The 15,034-nt window shown below is 41.1% G+C and overlaps 1 protein-coding gene and 2 non-coding genes across 5 annotated transcripts in view; 2 read left to right on the top strand and 1 right to left on the bottom strand.

Moving 5' to 3' along the window:
* arhgef10 (Rho guanine nucleotide exchange factor (GEF) 10) overlaps nt 1-15,034 on the top strand; it is a 56,352-nt gene that overhangs the window by 6,524 nt on the left and 34,794 nt on the right. For 2 of the 3 annotated variants that reach the window (XM_034576377.1, XM_034576375.1), the window contains exons 2-8: nt 4,745-4,854; nt 9,575-9,958; nt 10,878-11,222; nt 12,443-12,473; nt 12,940-13,028; nt 13,353-13,409; nt 13,971-14,158. In XM_034576377.1, coding sequence (XP_034432268.1) covers nt 4,818-4,854; nt 9,575-9,958; nt 10,878-11,222; nt 12,443-12,473; nt 12,940-13,028; nt 13,353-13,409; nt 13,971-14,158 — 1,131 coding nt within the window. In that variant the 5' untranslated portion in view covers nt 4,745-4,817. Of the gene's footprint in view, nt 1-17; nt 80-4,744; nt 4,855-9,574; nt 9,959-10,877; nt 11,223-12,442; nt 12,474-12,939; nt 13,029-13,352; nt 13,410-13,970; nt 14,159-15,034 lie in introns of those variants that run through there. The other variant, XM_034576376.1, reaches the window with a different exon arrangement.
* trnai-aau lies at nt 4,951-5,024 on the top strand. Its single transcript has one exon. It is a non-coding gene; the product is annotated as a tRNA-Ile (tRNA).
* On the bottom strand, nt 7,646-7,718 carry trnaf-gaa. Its single transcript has one exon. It is a non-coding gene; the product is annotated as a tRNA-Phe (tRNA).

Genomic DNA, 15,034 nt, shown 5'->3' with positions numbered 1-15,034 from the left:
TCTTGCGGTTAACATTTAAGGCCCACGACTGAACCTAGGTAGCAGTTTATACTCCACACCATGGAGCACCATACATACTGTATGTACTATACATACTGTCAACATGGTTCTGATCTTGTCATTGTCTGTTCTGTCACATTGGTTATTAAGAATACACAGGTGAGCAAATTGTCTGCATTACACCGGCATGCCCAGATGACTGTTTTCCTGTTTGCCGAGCACAGCTCAGCCTTTCCAGCGTGTAATGACATGCTCAGCTGAGTCTGACATCAACAGCAGAGCTGATTTTACCTCTCTGGTGTCTTCTGCTTCATCCTTTATCATTGCTCTCAGATTAGACTGTAAACCAGAACCTTTTTATTAAAACACTGTGCAGATAAGCAGAGATATCATAAGTGAAGTATGTAGAATGTTTTCTGCGAGGATTCACAAGCCTTTTTCGGAAGTGAACTCTGGAAAATATGCGTGAAGTTGGGTCAGGACAGTGACCTTTCACATAGAGATGGATACTTTATTGATCCCTGGGAAATTTAGGATTATATGAAGAAAGCAGTTGAAGATTGTCCTGGTGAGATCTGTTAACAGCAACAGGAAACTCAATCACATTCAGACGTGAACTCTGGTGCCTGAGTTGAGCATGCAATAGCCAGGACATATATGTTCCAAACGAGTTTCTTACCGTCCTTGCAACTTGGCAAAACCTCTCTTGAATCTCTTTCTCCTCCAAGTTGAAATCTTTGTCGACATTTTCTGCGTGTATGGCACCTCTTTTTCATCCTGACATATTTTTATCCTCTCAGTTTTGCGGCCGTCGTGTGTTAGAGAAGTCAACAACTCGCACACCCGCTTGTGAATTTTCCTGCTGTATTCTCACATGAGCTCACTTGGACTTTTTCCAGGCATTTTAAGAGGGGGCTGGCAAGAAAAGCAACAGACTTAGACATTTACGTTCTCACATACAGCCTCCTTCAGGAAAATGTTCGGACTTCAGTGCATGTCTAAAATCCGCAGTACTGACTCACATTTCTTTCCATAGTGATCACAATTAACAGCGCTGCAATACAGACAGGTTGCTACAAATGTAGGGAGTGCTTTTGCTGAGCTGGTCACCTCCATGGGGTGAGCCAGATGCTTGTAAGGTTGCACACCACACCTGAAGTCATACCACACCTTGCAGGATGTAATTTGTGCAAAGGTGCATTTTGTTTAGTTTTCTCCAACTAGTAAGTAAAAAGACAAAATCAGACTAATTACATGAGCAGGGAGGATTGGAGGAATTTGCAGACTGGTTTCAGAGCAAAGGTGAAAAAGGCCATTGTTGCCTCTCAATCAAACCCCTGAGACAGCTCCTCTAAGGAGACAATATATTGAATCATGTTGGCTGATCACATATTAAAACTTTTACTTTTATTGGACAATGTGGTTCCTCTCCTTTGCACCTCAGTGTCAAGAGACGCATACCTGAGTTTTTTCTCCTTTTATTTTCCCTCCCTCCCTCCCTTCCTTCCTTCCTGTCCCTGCTGTCATAGACCTTGAAGAGTGCATTAGAAGGAAGAGATGAGTCACTCTCCAAAGCTCCTGTCAGGACACGGCTCTTAATTGTTCCTACTCCAAAATGTGCTGGTCAGTTTACAGCCATGTTTGTCACGTGATTCCATTTTTCACACACAATAGATCACTTTTCTCCGAGGATGCAGAATACAACCTAATGAAGGCATCATCATCAGTCGTACTATATAACAGTGTAGCTGCTTTTGTTCGTCTCTGTTGTATTGTTATTTCTCCTCAGGCTATGCATACTCCACCTGCCTCTGTTAGCGCTAGCATTATCTGTCAGCCGCACTGTATTCAGCAGACACTGGCCCTGTGTGTTCACATCCACTGCTCTGGCCTTGTGCCCTGTGAATAGGGTGGAGGACAAAGAAGCAAAGGATTTCACATTATTTGTAGACAAAACAAGCTTTGAGACCGAGTCATCCTCTGGCTCTTGTTTGCTGCGACCCTGTTGTGTACGTTTTTTCTTAGTGAGAAGTACACTGCTGTAAACTTATGTTGTGGTTTGTGTTGAACTATTGAGATTGCATAGAATATGGGACACGCATGCCACAACAATGGCTGCTTTTTTGCTGCAGCATGATGTCACGACTCTGTCATCTGTTCGTGTGGATACCAGCAAGAAGTCTGGAAATAGCACCGTTTTTTCTCTAGAGTAGGCCTGTGACAGAAACTGTCACCTCTGGATACGAATTGTACATCTTCAAACAAAGGGTGTGCTGCAGAGGAATGTTGTGTCTCTCATGCCCCTGCAGGTCCAAAGGACTCTCCTGCCACTACATGCTAATGACATTTCCCTGGGCCTGTATGTTTTCCATCAAGTCTGCTGCCTAAATTAATTTGAAAACTCTGGTACTGAGACGGGCAGGAACGGAGATGTTTGGAAACAATGATGTAGACAGTCACAACTGCTTGCTGATTAGGTCTTTTCTCACCCTGTTGTCTTTGCTAACAGCTGTTGTACAGTTAAATTCTGTATTTTACAATGATACAACTGCTTGCCTGCACAATTCTTGTGCACACCGGCCTTACCAATGTTCGTGAGTTGTTATGTAGTATGTGTTTTCAGGCGTGTTATTATAGACGGGGATTAAATATGTTACAGAGCCAAAACACTCATGTGGACAGAGATTGTTTTAGTTTGGAATTTTTTTTTAAAAATGGGAACGTAGTAGTATGAATGTAGCCTTAGTCATGTCCTTTTTTGCTACCTGGGGTGACCTACAGGTATGATAATGTTCTTGCTGGGCGATAAAACAATAAAGACAATTATCGCGATATAACTTTTCTTTGATAGAAATAAAAGACATGGTTGAGTGTAGGAGGGAACAGCAGCACACGTGCTTATGTTTGGGCTCATGGATAGAGGTGGACGACTCTGCATCGATACACTGACAGAACATAATCGATTCATGTTTTCTGCTATGTTCATTGTTTTAGCAGTTTTCCAACACTGAATAATTATAACCAGCGCTGCTTTAGGATCAGGACAGACGCACATCAAAGGTCCGGTCATCCTGTGTCTCTGTCGGAGTCTGTTTCCTCCTCACTCCCCCTCTGACCTGCACTCACTTTACACTTTAACAATAAACACCATCCTCCTCAGAAGTTATTTTACTTTGTGTTTGTTTGATTTGCTCTAGAGTTTATGAGACACATGTTTAAACCTGCTACACAACACAAGACGTAACGTGACGCGCACAGTCAGGACATCAGAGTTAAAGTGACCAGAACGATCCGAGGTCATGATCTGACACCATCAATTAATAACTAAATACATGTGATTATCTGTTTGTTTGTGAAGAGGGACAGAAACGATCACACACACACACACACACACACACACACACACACACACACACACACACACACACACACACACACACACACACACACACACACACACACACTCCTGCATACAGAAGTTCTTCCCGCAGATTATGACACAATGCTGTGTTTTAACTTCATTGTTGCAGAAGAAGTGCTGCCTTGTTTTTATAAAGATCATTTCTACGTGTGAGTGATTAGAAAACATAAGAGGAGCAGAATGACTTGTTGACCTGCGCAGAGTAATGTGCCTCAGTGCAGTGGCGCTGATTTGATTTATATCGTGATATATATCGATATCGACTGATATGCATACAAATTATCGTGATAAGATTTATCCATATCGCCCATCCCAATGTTCTTGGCTTTAAGTTTACATTTACATAGATTTCTCGGCCTATTTTATCTTTTCGATAGTCAAGCATAACAATGGATTTTTTTCCTGGGCTTGAATAAAAACACTGTTAAGTGCGAGAAGTAGTGTTTGCCTTGAGCTGTGTTTGTTGTCTAATCTTAATTGGATTGTATTTTATCTCTTATTTTGGAAAAAGTGATAATAAGGCTTATGCCCTATTAAAGAAAATGGGAAAAAACGCCTGGACCCACCCATTTATCGGATCCACTCCAAAAATGAGGGTCATGCACAAATGCTCCACAAAATTTAATGGAAATAACTTATATTTAAATAACTTCCTTAACAAAGGTGGTACTTGTGGGAAACTAATTGATTTCACATCTCTGGTAATTTTTTTAATTTTTGATAAAGGCAGACTTTCATAAACTAATAGAGAAATCTATGTTTACTGTTGACTTTCACAATGAACAAAAGTAAAAAACTGAGCATGAAGCTGCTTTGAATACCAACAGAATAGCTACAGAAACCCCTCCCCACTGCCTTTATTTCTCATAGTGGTTACTCCACAGGGTATGACCCATCCATTTTGAAGCTGGCCAAGCCCATTTATACCCATGACATGAGTCACGCCCACAATTAGCAAATGAGAATGTTGTGTACACTTAAACCATGTGCTACTGTCAACAGTCCTCAGGAGCACTTTAAGAGCGTCTTTTGTTTTCATTCATTGTCTGAATTAGCCATGGTACAGATTCTGGTGTTGACACAAAAGGCATCAGACCGTGACCGCAACACAGCCACGCTCCTCTGCTGTGATTAAGTAACATGGAACAACAAGCGCGGTTGGGCTTTCCGAGAGTGGCTAACATATGCCAACCCAGAAATGCCCAACTCATGATGTATGGAAACATTCTTGAGTGGTAACTTAATTTGGAAATACTGTATTTATCAACCCACCTCTTTTGCCTGTTTATGATGTTTGTTCGTTTTTTTTTTTTCTCCCTTTAGGAATGTTTGTCGGCGTAGTTGATCCCCTGCATGCAGCTGTCTGAAGAGCTTCGGCACTAGAGGAGCAGCAAGCATGGACGTGGAAGACTTTCCTCCCCCACCTCCTGAAAGTAAAGTCAACAAAGTCACTCATGCTCGTATGACCTTTGCCTCTAACCTCTTAGAGAAAAGTTACGTAGACTCTTAACCTTTGTGGGGAAAAAGTAGGCCGGTTAGCTCAGTTGGTTAGAGCGTGGTGCTAATAACGCCAAGGTCGCGGGTTCCATCCCCGTACTGGCCACAGCTTTTATCTACATACCAGGGAACAGAACAAAGTAAATATAGAGGAACAGATTACACTAAATGTCTGCACTTCAGAGGTAATAATACTTGCACTTCACCAATGAATGGAAATTACAGGGCAAGTAATCGTAGAGGCAGCGAAAACATTAGGTCTTTTTAGTTTATGGAGAGAAACACATAGTGAGACTTTACATTTATGTGGTCAAATAGTTATTTAATTCATTTATTTATAAAAAAAAATGTTTTACTGTGCTTTTAAGATGTGACACTGAACTTAAGAAACAGTGATGGACATTATTTACTGTTTTATTTGACAGGACATCCATTTTATTGATTAAATGAGAAAATAATTGGCAGATCATTGGGGAATTAAATTAATCATAAATTGCAGCTCTAATAAGACATTTGGTGATGCTATAGGACTTAGCTCGAGATGTTTGCAGTGTTTGACCGATAGTATCACCTGCTAGTTTCTGTTGGTCATCTCGTAGTCAGATCACTTCCTGGAGGGCTGCTGAAGCTGGACAGTAAGAGTAAACAACACAGATTCCTCTCCTCCGCTCCTGCGCTGCTTTGGAGCGTGTGGGCAGAGGAGCGAGGGAGTAAGGCGGGTAAAATGTGCTGTGCTGCTGTGAATACCAGACAATGTGCCTCAGTATTAGACTGAACACTGCTGCAGCACACACACACACACATCGACACACACACTGACACAGCCTCCGGGGATAGACACAGGCCAGAGAAATGCTTCGTCTCCTGCTGGCCGGTCTAGCTTTGTTGCCAGGGGTGATGCTGGAGCGGGTCGTAACCCAGTGACTCATTTGAGTGGACCATTATATGGCAGTGTGGAGATGAGCCCACGGAACAGAATCCATATTGTGGTTATGAATTGACAATGGGAACCTCAACTAGGCCATGGTTGTGTGGCGTTGTGCGTTCACATGCACTTGCATGTATATCCCTCCATGGTGTTGAGGTCTGCATTCTCACAAGAATAGAAAGATACGAGAAATTCTTCAAAGCGACAACACTTTAATTGCAAGTTCAGGACTGGGGTCTGATTTAACATGACGATCCTTTAACTCAAGTAAAAGAACAAATAAAAAGAAAGAATGGTATCTGGCTGTAGGGTCTGTGGACAGTGAATGCACGAATAAGGGAGGTGGTCAAAGTCACTGATGGTGTAGTCGACTATACTAGTCCTAGTTGCTGATACATGTAGTGGAGTAAAAGTGAAAAGTACCAAAAAATAAATCTACTTTAGTAAAGTACTGATACATAGAAAATGTATTTAAAGTAGTGAAGTAAATGTTTCTTCCCACCACTGATGATCATCACATTTGTGGTTATATATACTTGTGTGTTCACATGTGTGTGTGTGGTTGCACTGTAAGTTCACCATCCCGGCACAGTCTCTGTAATTAGCTTGCTGGCATTCATACCCGCACAGCAGTCAACTATCAGTGGCCTCATGTGCATGAAGTTGCAGATGCACTATTGAATGGATGGTTGTGATTCATCATCTGGCCAAATCCAATCAGATCAAGTCCTTCTCTGTTCTGGCACAGTCAAGCGTTTCACATTGACACCACAGAGAGAGAGATAGAGAGAGAGAGAGGAGGGTGACCTGAGTGCATTTTAGGACATTTATTGACCTATGATATATATGCCACAGTCCTCGTATACCACAGTCCACTTTTACGCCGATATTAGCGGGAACACAGTTTTTTTTAAATGCAGGTAAACCCACAAAAAAAGGGGATTTACTTCTTTCCCATTGCCAGTAGAATTGCATTACGTAGTTTTTCCCCATAGCATCATGTTCGATGTTATGAATACACCGAACACTGAGGTGCTCTCTCAACTCTTGCCAAATTAGCGCGCTCACTAGGATGTCTCGTTTAGATCACTGCCAAGGAGCAGGAGCCGATTAAAATATGTGCATACTTCAGAGTCGTTTGACGCAGGATTTAATGCTGATGTATCCACTCCCATTGCAGACAAAAGCCAAATGTTAGCGGGTCTTTTTGATCAATGGAAAAGGAGCTTTAGTTAGCTAACTGTGCCTTATCTCTGTGGCCCACACCATTCATCATTGCACAGATGGAAAAAAGAGATAGCATCTCTGTTTCCCAGTTTTGCCCTTTACACTTGTCTTTTTCTTACACCTTTAGTCATGGGTCCAGATGGACGTGGGGTCAGGCTGCTGACCTGAAACGTTAGTCACAGGCTGTTTCCTCACGCACAACTACTACTGGAACAGCTACCTGTCGGAGCCTGAGGGAGTTGTTCCTGGTGATTTAGAGCTGTGTAAACTGTTGTAAGGAACTTCAAAGTTAGTGGGTTTTTGCTACAGGGAGTTTGTTCTAGATTATATTTACTTACATTCTGGCCTGGAGGCAGAACAGAGCTTGTTGCAACAGTGATAGTGATTCATTTAGTGGTAATTGTGTGCAAAGACACACCATAAATGTCTGAAATTACTAAACTAAGCAGGAAGTTGAAAATTAAACAGATATTGTTTGTTGAAAGCAAAAGTTACTAAATGATAAGGAAAACTTTATGTGGACATTTATCTGCGAGGAAGAAGTGACTGGCGGGGGGAGGGAGAGGTCAAAATGCCGAAACCCGGGATCGAACCAGGGACCTTTAGATCTTCAGTCTAACGCTCTCCCAACTGAGCTATTTCGGCCTGTGTAGTGAGGGAAACTTCATCTCGTGATGCTGTATATCAACTTAGAGTTTTCTGTTTTCTTTGCGAATACATTCAGGATATGAGGCTGTGAGCTAATACAGTCAAGCTGTGGCTACTGATGAAAGTGCTCGCAAAGAATCCATGGTATGCTTGTGTGAGCAAAGCTTAAGCAATGACAGAATATCCGTCCCCAGAAGTTAAACCATCGCTAAACCTTTGACGCCCTATAGGGAAAATCAGCAGCACTCTGGAAGAACTTCAGGGTTTTGTTGGCGGTAATGAATTTCTTCCACTCAGGCTTTCGGGTTGTGGCTCAGTTTATTCTTCTGTTAACCCTGTTTAAACGATCAGCCAACGTTTTCCACAGCGTTGAATCCTGGATCACGGTGCACTTTTTTTCATCTCACCGCAGCACTGAATGAAAACTGAAATACTGTCTTACTCTTCACACATTCAGCTCTGGGGGCTAGAAACATGAAACCAGCTGCTGGGAGTTGAGCCTGTGAATTCCTTATCTTTTGACTCGCTCTTGCTCCTTATCAAGACTTAGAGTTTCTGGGGCGTTCTCTGCTCATCAGATCAGAAATAATGCATAAACTCAGACGGTGCGACTCACTGACGGGAGTAACAGCTCTCTTTCCTGCTGCCCTAATTGCAGTGTGGAAACTGGAAATTCATTTGTTGCTCCCTTCCTGCTTTCTGCCAAGTGAGCGCTCTGATGTGAACGTGACGCCTTTCAGTTCTAACTATAATCTTGTAGCGTGGCTCTACCTTGTTTTTGCTTGAAAGTAGGAGCTGTTTCTGTGTAAAACCTTGATGTTAAAATTTCTGTAAGAACACATGCTGCTGTAGTAGACCCCACCCTTAATTATAAGTCTGCATGTGGCTCAGTCCTTTAACGTAGAACAGCCCAAGGACTTGAACAGCCACCCACATTGTATGTTTTAACAGTGTACTTTTTCTAACATCTCTAAAGTAGTATTGAGTAAAAGTATATTAATGACTCACATCCTGTGCCATGTTTACGCTACTGTCATTCCAGAGTTATGCTCTAATTTGTATCTTCTTCTTTGTACCAAGGCTTTAGCTACTTCACTGTTGCAGGTCAAAAAAGAAGCGCGGACATTAGGCCCTTGTGTTTATAGGGTAACCCTAACCCTCAATTTAGTCAAGCTGCACCAAATTACACACACTCATAGATACCAGTCCCCTAAACATGTCTTGTTTTTCATCAAGATCCATGAACTATTCCCTGGGCAATCTCGTAGCCCATTGTCTATTGTCTGATGATGAACTAACCTCTGGGGGCCAACAGCCAATATTTTGGGGCTTCTTGGCTGTACACTGTCTACAGTCCGAGTCGAATGTATCTCAACACAAACAGCAATACATTTTGTAGGTGTTTTAGGCTCATACGACATTCTGATTAATCTCTACAGCTTTCTGCATATGAATGTAGATCATTTGAAACGGCGACAGCCGATTTCGTGGAAATAGTTTTTGCTTAATGCTGTTGACAAGCAAACAAACAAACAAACAAACAAACAAATGGAGAGGGGTGAATACAGAGGTTAATATGATGTTTGACTGCTTTAAATACCCCCCCCCCCTTCACAATATTTCAGTTCAATATATATGAATCGATTTTTTTCAAAATACCTGGAAATTTGGTTGAGATAATGTTTATGGATGAAATAGTGAAATAATGGCATTAGTAAATAATTATAATTGCAACATTGTCTGTGTCCTAATATACCCAGGAATGTTAAAGGGATAACTACCTTTGTGGAGATAAACCTCAACCTTCATTGTCGCCTGGTATATATTTATATGCATCCTTTCTCTGTTTCCAGTGTTGGCAGACAGCGTCCCTTTCGCAGACGAAGATGAGGGGGAAGCCTTTGACTTTGATGACAGCGGTGATGACGTCCCTGAGGCTGAACCCCCTCCCCCTTCACCTCCAGCCCCTTCAGCCACCAGCTGCAAGGATCAGAGCCAGGAGAATGTGGTGGCCAGTCACCCTGAGGGCCAGCTCCCCGACCTGGACCCCCCAGCACCTTCCCTCACATCCGACACACCTCCTTTATCAGCAGACGCGACAGTCACCACGGATGAAGCCTCCAAGGCAGGAGGAGGAACAGGAGAAGAAGAGGGGACTGTTGATACAGAGTCAGATTTACCTCCACCCCCACCCCCTCCTCTTCATGACGACACAGAGACAGATCCTGGGACACCAGGTTTGCACCCCAAATGTGTTGATTTTTTAATGTTGCCTGTAGTGGAGTGAAAGTATTTGAGCCCATTTAGTCTTTCCTCAGGGCAGAGACTCGTCCATACAGAAGTAGCTTTTGGACATTGGTTGCCTTTAAATAATGCCTTGAGTGTGTGTGATGTTTCTCGTCCGTGGACACACATTCTCCACATTCTCCTGCCATGTTTTTTGGTACTTTATCTGGCTCATATCCAGCTCCTGCAGCTAAAGTGGTCAGTCTTGCTGTCGTGACACCTTGTATCTCTGGCTGCCTGGTGCAGCAGGTTGTCTGCCTTTTATCACTGAAAGTTGTGACAGCAGCAGCTGCAAACAGTGTTCGGGTCTCTGCATATTCTCACTCGCTTACTAACATGATATCTCATGTCTGCCTTTAGGGAATTTCTTCACATTTTTTACAGTTGACATGTGGACTCAGAGATACATTTCAGTGTTTAAAGGTCAAGTTCACAATGACCTCATATTTTATGAATGCAATATGTCAGGTACACCTGGAGGGACCAACACTGCACTGAAATTATTGTTCTTGCATCAAATTGACAAATTGAAACCAAACTTATCAGAAAAATAACACTTGCACCCACGTCATCTACCTAAAACACCAAAGCAGACATGACCTAATTATGTCATTCAAAAGTTTGGGGGAGGAAATGCGAAACTAAATTTAACCAGATTGAATATAAGCAGGGTAATAAAGACATGAACCTCCAGGTATGATAACATCTTAAGTTTAAGAAAAGGGAAGTACATTAATAATCTACTTAATCACAAGTAAGCTGATCACGTTTTGTGAAATTTTTAAATTTTAAATTTTACTTTGATGCATCTTTGCTCAGTTCCTAAACAATACGTGTAACAAAATATGTTTACTGTATTTCTGTCACCAGGCAGAGAGGGCCAGGATCCATCCATCGACGACCCTCACCATCCCCAGGCCGTCGCTAGGACCTCCTCCCAGAGCAAAGTCAACCCTTACTCTGTCATTGACATCACCCCTCTGCAGCTACAGCAGCTTGAGCATCCGCATGTGCCCTCCTCTTCCACTTCCTCACCTATGGAGCCCAAAGGACGAGAGGAAGAGGCCCAAGATGTCCACACGAGCCCCGTTGGCATCACCTCGGGATACTCAGTCCCAGTGCCTTGTGGCTACGCAACCCCCTCTGGTGTACCACTCCTCACACCAGCGTACACCACACCCGTCATCTTTCGACACATCTCCGTGGATGAAGATGGTAAAGTAGAGGCTAATTCTGCAAAAACCTTTACATACAATTCTGTAGATATGTGGGTTGCCCTAGTGGCCTGGGTACCAGCCATGAACTCTAATGTCCCTGATTTGAAGACAGCCAGTGTCCCTTGTTGCTGTCACTCCACACATCTCCCCCCCTCGTTTCCACTTATCTCTTCACTTTCTTAACACCTAAACAACTTAAATATACTTGTCTATTCTTTACTTTCAGGACTATTCTCCTAATAGCTCACAGGCTCATAAATGCAGTCTCAGCCACTTTTATTTTGTCCCCTTTTGTCTTTCTCTTGTTTTTCCTAAAGCCTTGCCACAAGGAAGTGGGGCCTAAATTTAGCCCTCCCCAAAGTTCTGTGTCGGCCGTAAGGATTTTCCGGTTTCCCTGAAACCTCATGGTAGCTTGTGTCCAAGCCTGTGGCCTGGCACTGTGAGGAGTCTGATTACACTGTAATTATCTCAACCAGGCCACGTTGAAAAGAGTTTTAAAACAGATAGGTTGGTGTGAAAATGTACAAAATTATTTACATTCGGTGTCCTGTTGGTTAGTAGATGCTCAGCAAGGACATTTTACTTTAGTGATCACGTTTCCTTTGTAAAATTTCTTAGAAATTAATTTTAAATTAGATGCATTTGACAAGTGAAATTCATGAAAGCACATTTTCAGGAATATGTCATAGTGTCTAAGCTTGATTCTTTTAACCACACTGTAGTTGCAGGAGGCAGACACTTATCAGTGACACCTTGTGGTGGCATATGAAAATGTTTTTTCTTACTTCAGGATTCACACGAACGTGACTGGTTTAAAATGTCACAGTGTAAAAACAAAGCCGAGTGGAGAGCTGTTTCCAACTTCAGTTGAAACTGTGCTAATTTTGTTTGGTGTTTATAGGCCAAGGAATATATAGTGATGTATATTATACATACAACATTTGCAACCTGTATTTACATTTACAACTTTCAAAATACTTCATTGAGCATGTTGGTGGTTTTTATAGTGAAAATAAATCACATAATTTCCCAGATCGGGTTTTGTTTCCTGTGAGTTTCTAAACAATAAATCCAAACCGTTAATAAAAATGGCCTAAATCTCTGAATTACAAACATGCAGTGTGCTGATTTCTGAAATAAATGTTTTAAATATTTTTTTGTGTAGAGTTTCAAAAAAAGGTTTTCCTTGTGTAATGTTTTCTCTTTTTTCTCCTTCAGTGGTCGGGACTGGAAACACCTCTGGTGACAGGTAAGTGGCAGCTATTAGTATATTTAGTGCAATAACCTAAAATCATGCTACCCTACTCCTCACTTATGGGTTTTAGTTTTTTTGTTAGTTTCAAGGTATTTGTCTGACGTAAGTTAACACAAGGTCAACGGTACAATGATAATGTTGGACTTGTTAAATGTTTTAAAGACATTAAGTAAGAAAAACGAGAAAATATCTTATTATCAAGAATCAATCAAATACATTTGAATAGCAATTAAATAAAATAGGGCTTATCATAAAACAAATCAGAATATTACATAAAATACTATATTCAAGTAAATTTTTTATGTATAGTTATTATAGCTGACTGCTACCGTCATGACATGGAGTAATATCACTATTTATTCAGAATAAAATGCACAGTCTTTTCTTTATTTTCTGATATTCCACTGACATTGAACATGTATATTTGTTTAAGTAAATGTTTGTTTCCATGTTTTTTAAGTGTTTTAATTGAAGAGTATCCACCTATTAGAGAAGAGGATGCTTTGGCGAAATGGGCATCAGATCCTGCCAACACTGCATGGATGGAAAGTAAGCAATGACATGAAGGAAGATGCATGTGTAATCAACATGGAGAGAATACTGGTTATACTTATCCTTATTTCACTTCATTTCTGTGCTTGCCTCTGCATAAACTGTGCGTTCCTTCAGTGTGCTATTATTTCTTTTTGCTTTTGACACAGCTGCATTCCCAGACTTCCTTCCCTGTTATTTTGAGGAAGCAGGCATTTGTGTGTTGTTCTGTCTTTTTAGATCCCCCTCACATTACATCCTGGTAGTAGTGTAACGCAGCTTCACTATGTGACATAAGAAACTGTGCATTACCTTTTCTGAATGTTTATGTTTGTGGCTCAGATCCAGATGAGGTGATTTATGATGACGTACCCAGAGAGAACTCTGACTCCAACACAGGTATGAAAAATGTCTTACTTTTCACAAATTTAGTTTCATTTTTGCTGCCTGTAGCCGGGAGCCTTTCAGTCGAAGCCTTTCACTTTATATGAAAGTTTCCTATATTTGCTTTTTAACTAACATATTTGATACTGGTGGACACTCACTTTTCTGTTGTAACATTGATGATGATGATGAGTATAGTGGTTTATAGTCCAATATGATAGATATTGTTGATCTTACATTTTTGTTGAAGGTGTTAACAACATAACAGGAACACTTTATGGTATAATGCAATTTCGCAAAATGCGGAAATGCGTTTTTTGCACAAATTACTTCATAAAATCGCACATTTCTGCAGATATTGAGGATTATCAGCTTTACAAAATCAATATTTTTCTCATGGCTATTCAATTTGAGTGCAGTACATTATTATTATGTTTATTTCCATAGTTTACATTTATGCCTATCATGTGACAGAATAACCGTATAGTGTTTGGTAGGCCATCATTTACATTAAGATAACAAATTAAACATAGTATTTCTAAATGCATTTCCTCTGGCTACGCCTTTCTGATACAGACCCGGATGAGATGATCTATGATGACGTGGAGCTTGGAGAGGAGGGCGGCTGCAACAGCTCCCTCGACAATGGATGGAGCTCTAGCGAGTTTGAAAGCTATGACGAGGCCAGCGATGGCGAGGGCCTCCCTGAGAACGGCCTGCCCCACGCCTTCATGAGAGGAAAGCCGCCCCAGAAGAAAACCCATGTGTGTAACAAACTCAATCCCATTTCTCTCTCTGGATCACAGCCAAAAACCAGCTCTGTGTCTGTGTTATTATACTGTTCATCTTTTGGTGGGCGGATGACTGCAGTGGATAAAGAAGGAAATTCATTTTATTTGTAACTAGAATATTTATATAAGGGATTATATTTTCTCTTGTATCCTCCACATATCCACTTTAACATAGGCTGTCATACTTGTTTCGAATAAAGTTGTAAAAGTTTTTCAGTTGAGCAAATCCTCTTATCCTGCTTGTTCTTCACTTGTGCATAAATTACTTATAGAAACACCATCTATTTGTGTGTTTCATGTGCCATCAAATGTCTACTTGCTTCTGCAGATCTGAGAGAAACCATTCTGACTCCTGGTCAGGTGGCTGCACTTTGTATGTATTGGCTTGTGGTTTTGAGAATTCAACTTATATTTTACCACAGACAGACATTAATAGCAAGAATTTTATCCAATGCCAAATGCCTTACATATAAGGTGAACATTTCCCCCAGCTAGAATGGTACTCAGCAGAGCACATACCACCAAATTTCACACACCCGTAAAATGGTGAAAAGTTTCCTGTTAATCTGCTCAGTTATTTAGGTGTAATCTTGCTTACAGTCAAACAATGAATAAAGGTAAAAACAACCTCCTTGGCAGACTATCAACTATTTTAATTAGCATTTTTACATTTTATGTGTTGATGTGATGAAAATATATTTATGCATCAATGCAAATGTTGCCTGAATAAAGGGGATGGCACAACCCTCTTTTAGTAAATCTTTATTCATCTGAATAGCCTCAGAATTAAGATATTTGTGGAGGCCAGAGTCAGCAACAAAAGATTAAAGTCAGTTTGCTGTGGAATCT

The sequence above is a fragment of the Hippoglossus hippoglossus genome, chromosome 22 (genome assembly GCF_009819705.1).
Source record: "Hippoglossus hippoglossus isolate fHipHip1 chromosome 22, fHipHip1.pri, whole genome shotgun sequence".
In the NCBI taxonomy this organism is placed as follows: domain Eukaryota; kingdom Metazoa; phylum Chordata; class Actinopteri; order Pleuronectiformes; family Pleuronectidae; genus Hippoglossus; species Hippoglossus hippoglossus.
The sequence above is the reverse complement of the archived record's forward strand: the minus strand, read 5'-3'. Positions and strand labels throughout refer to the sequence as shown.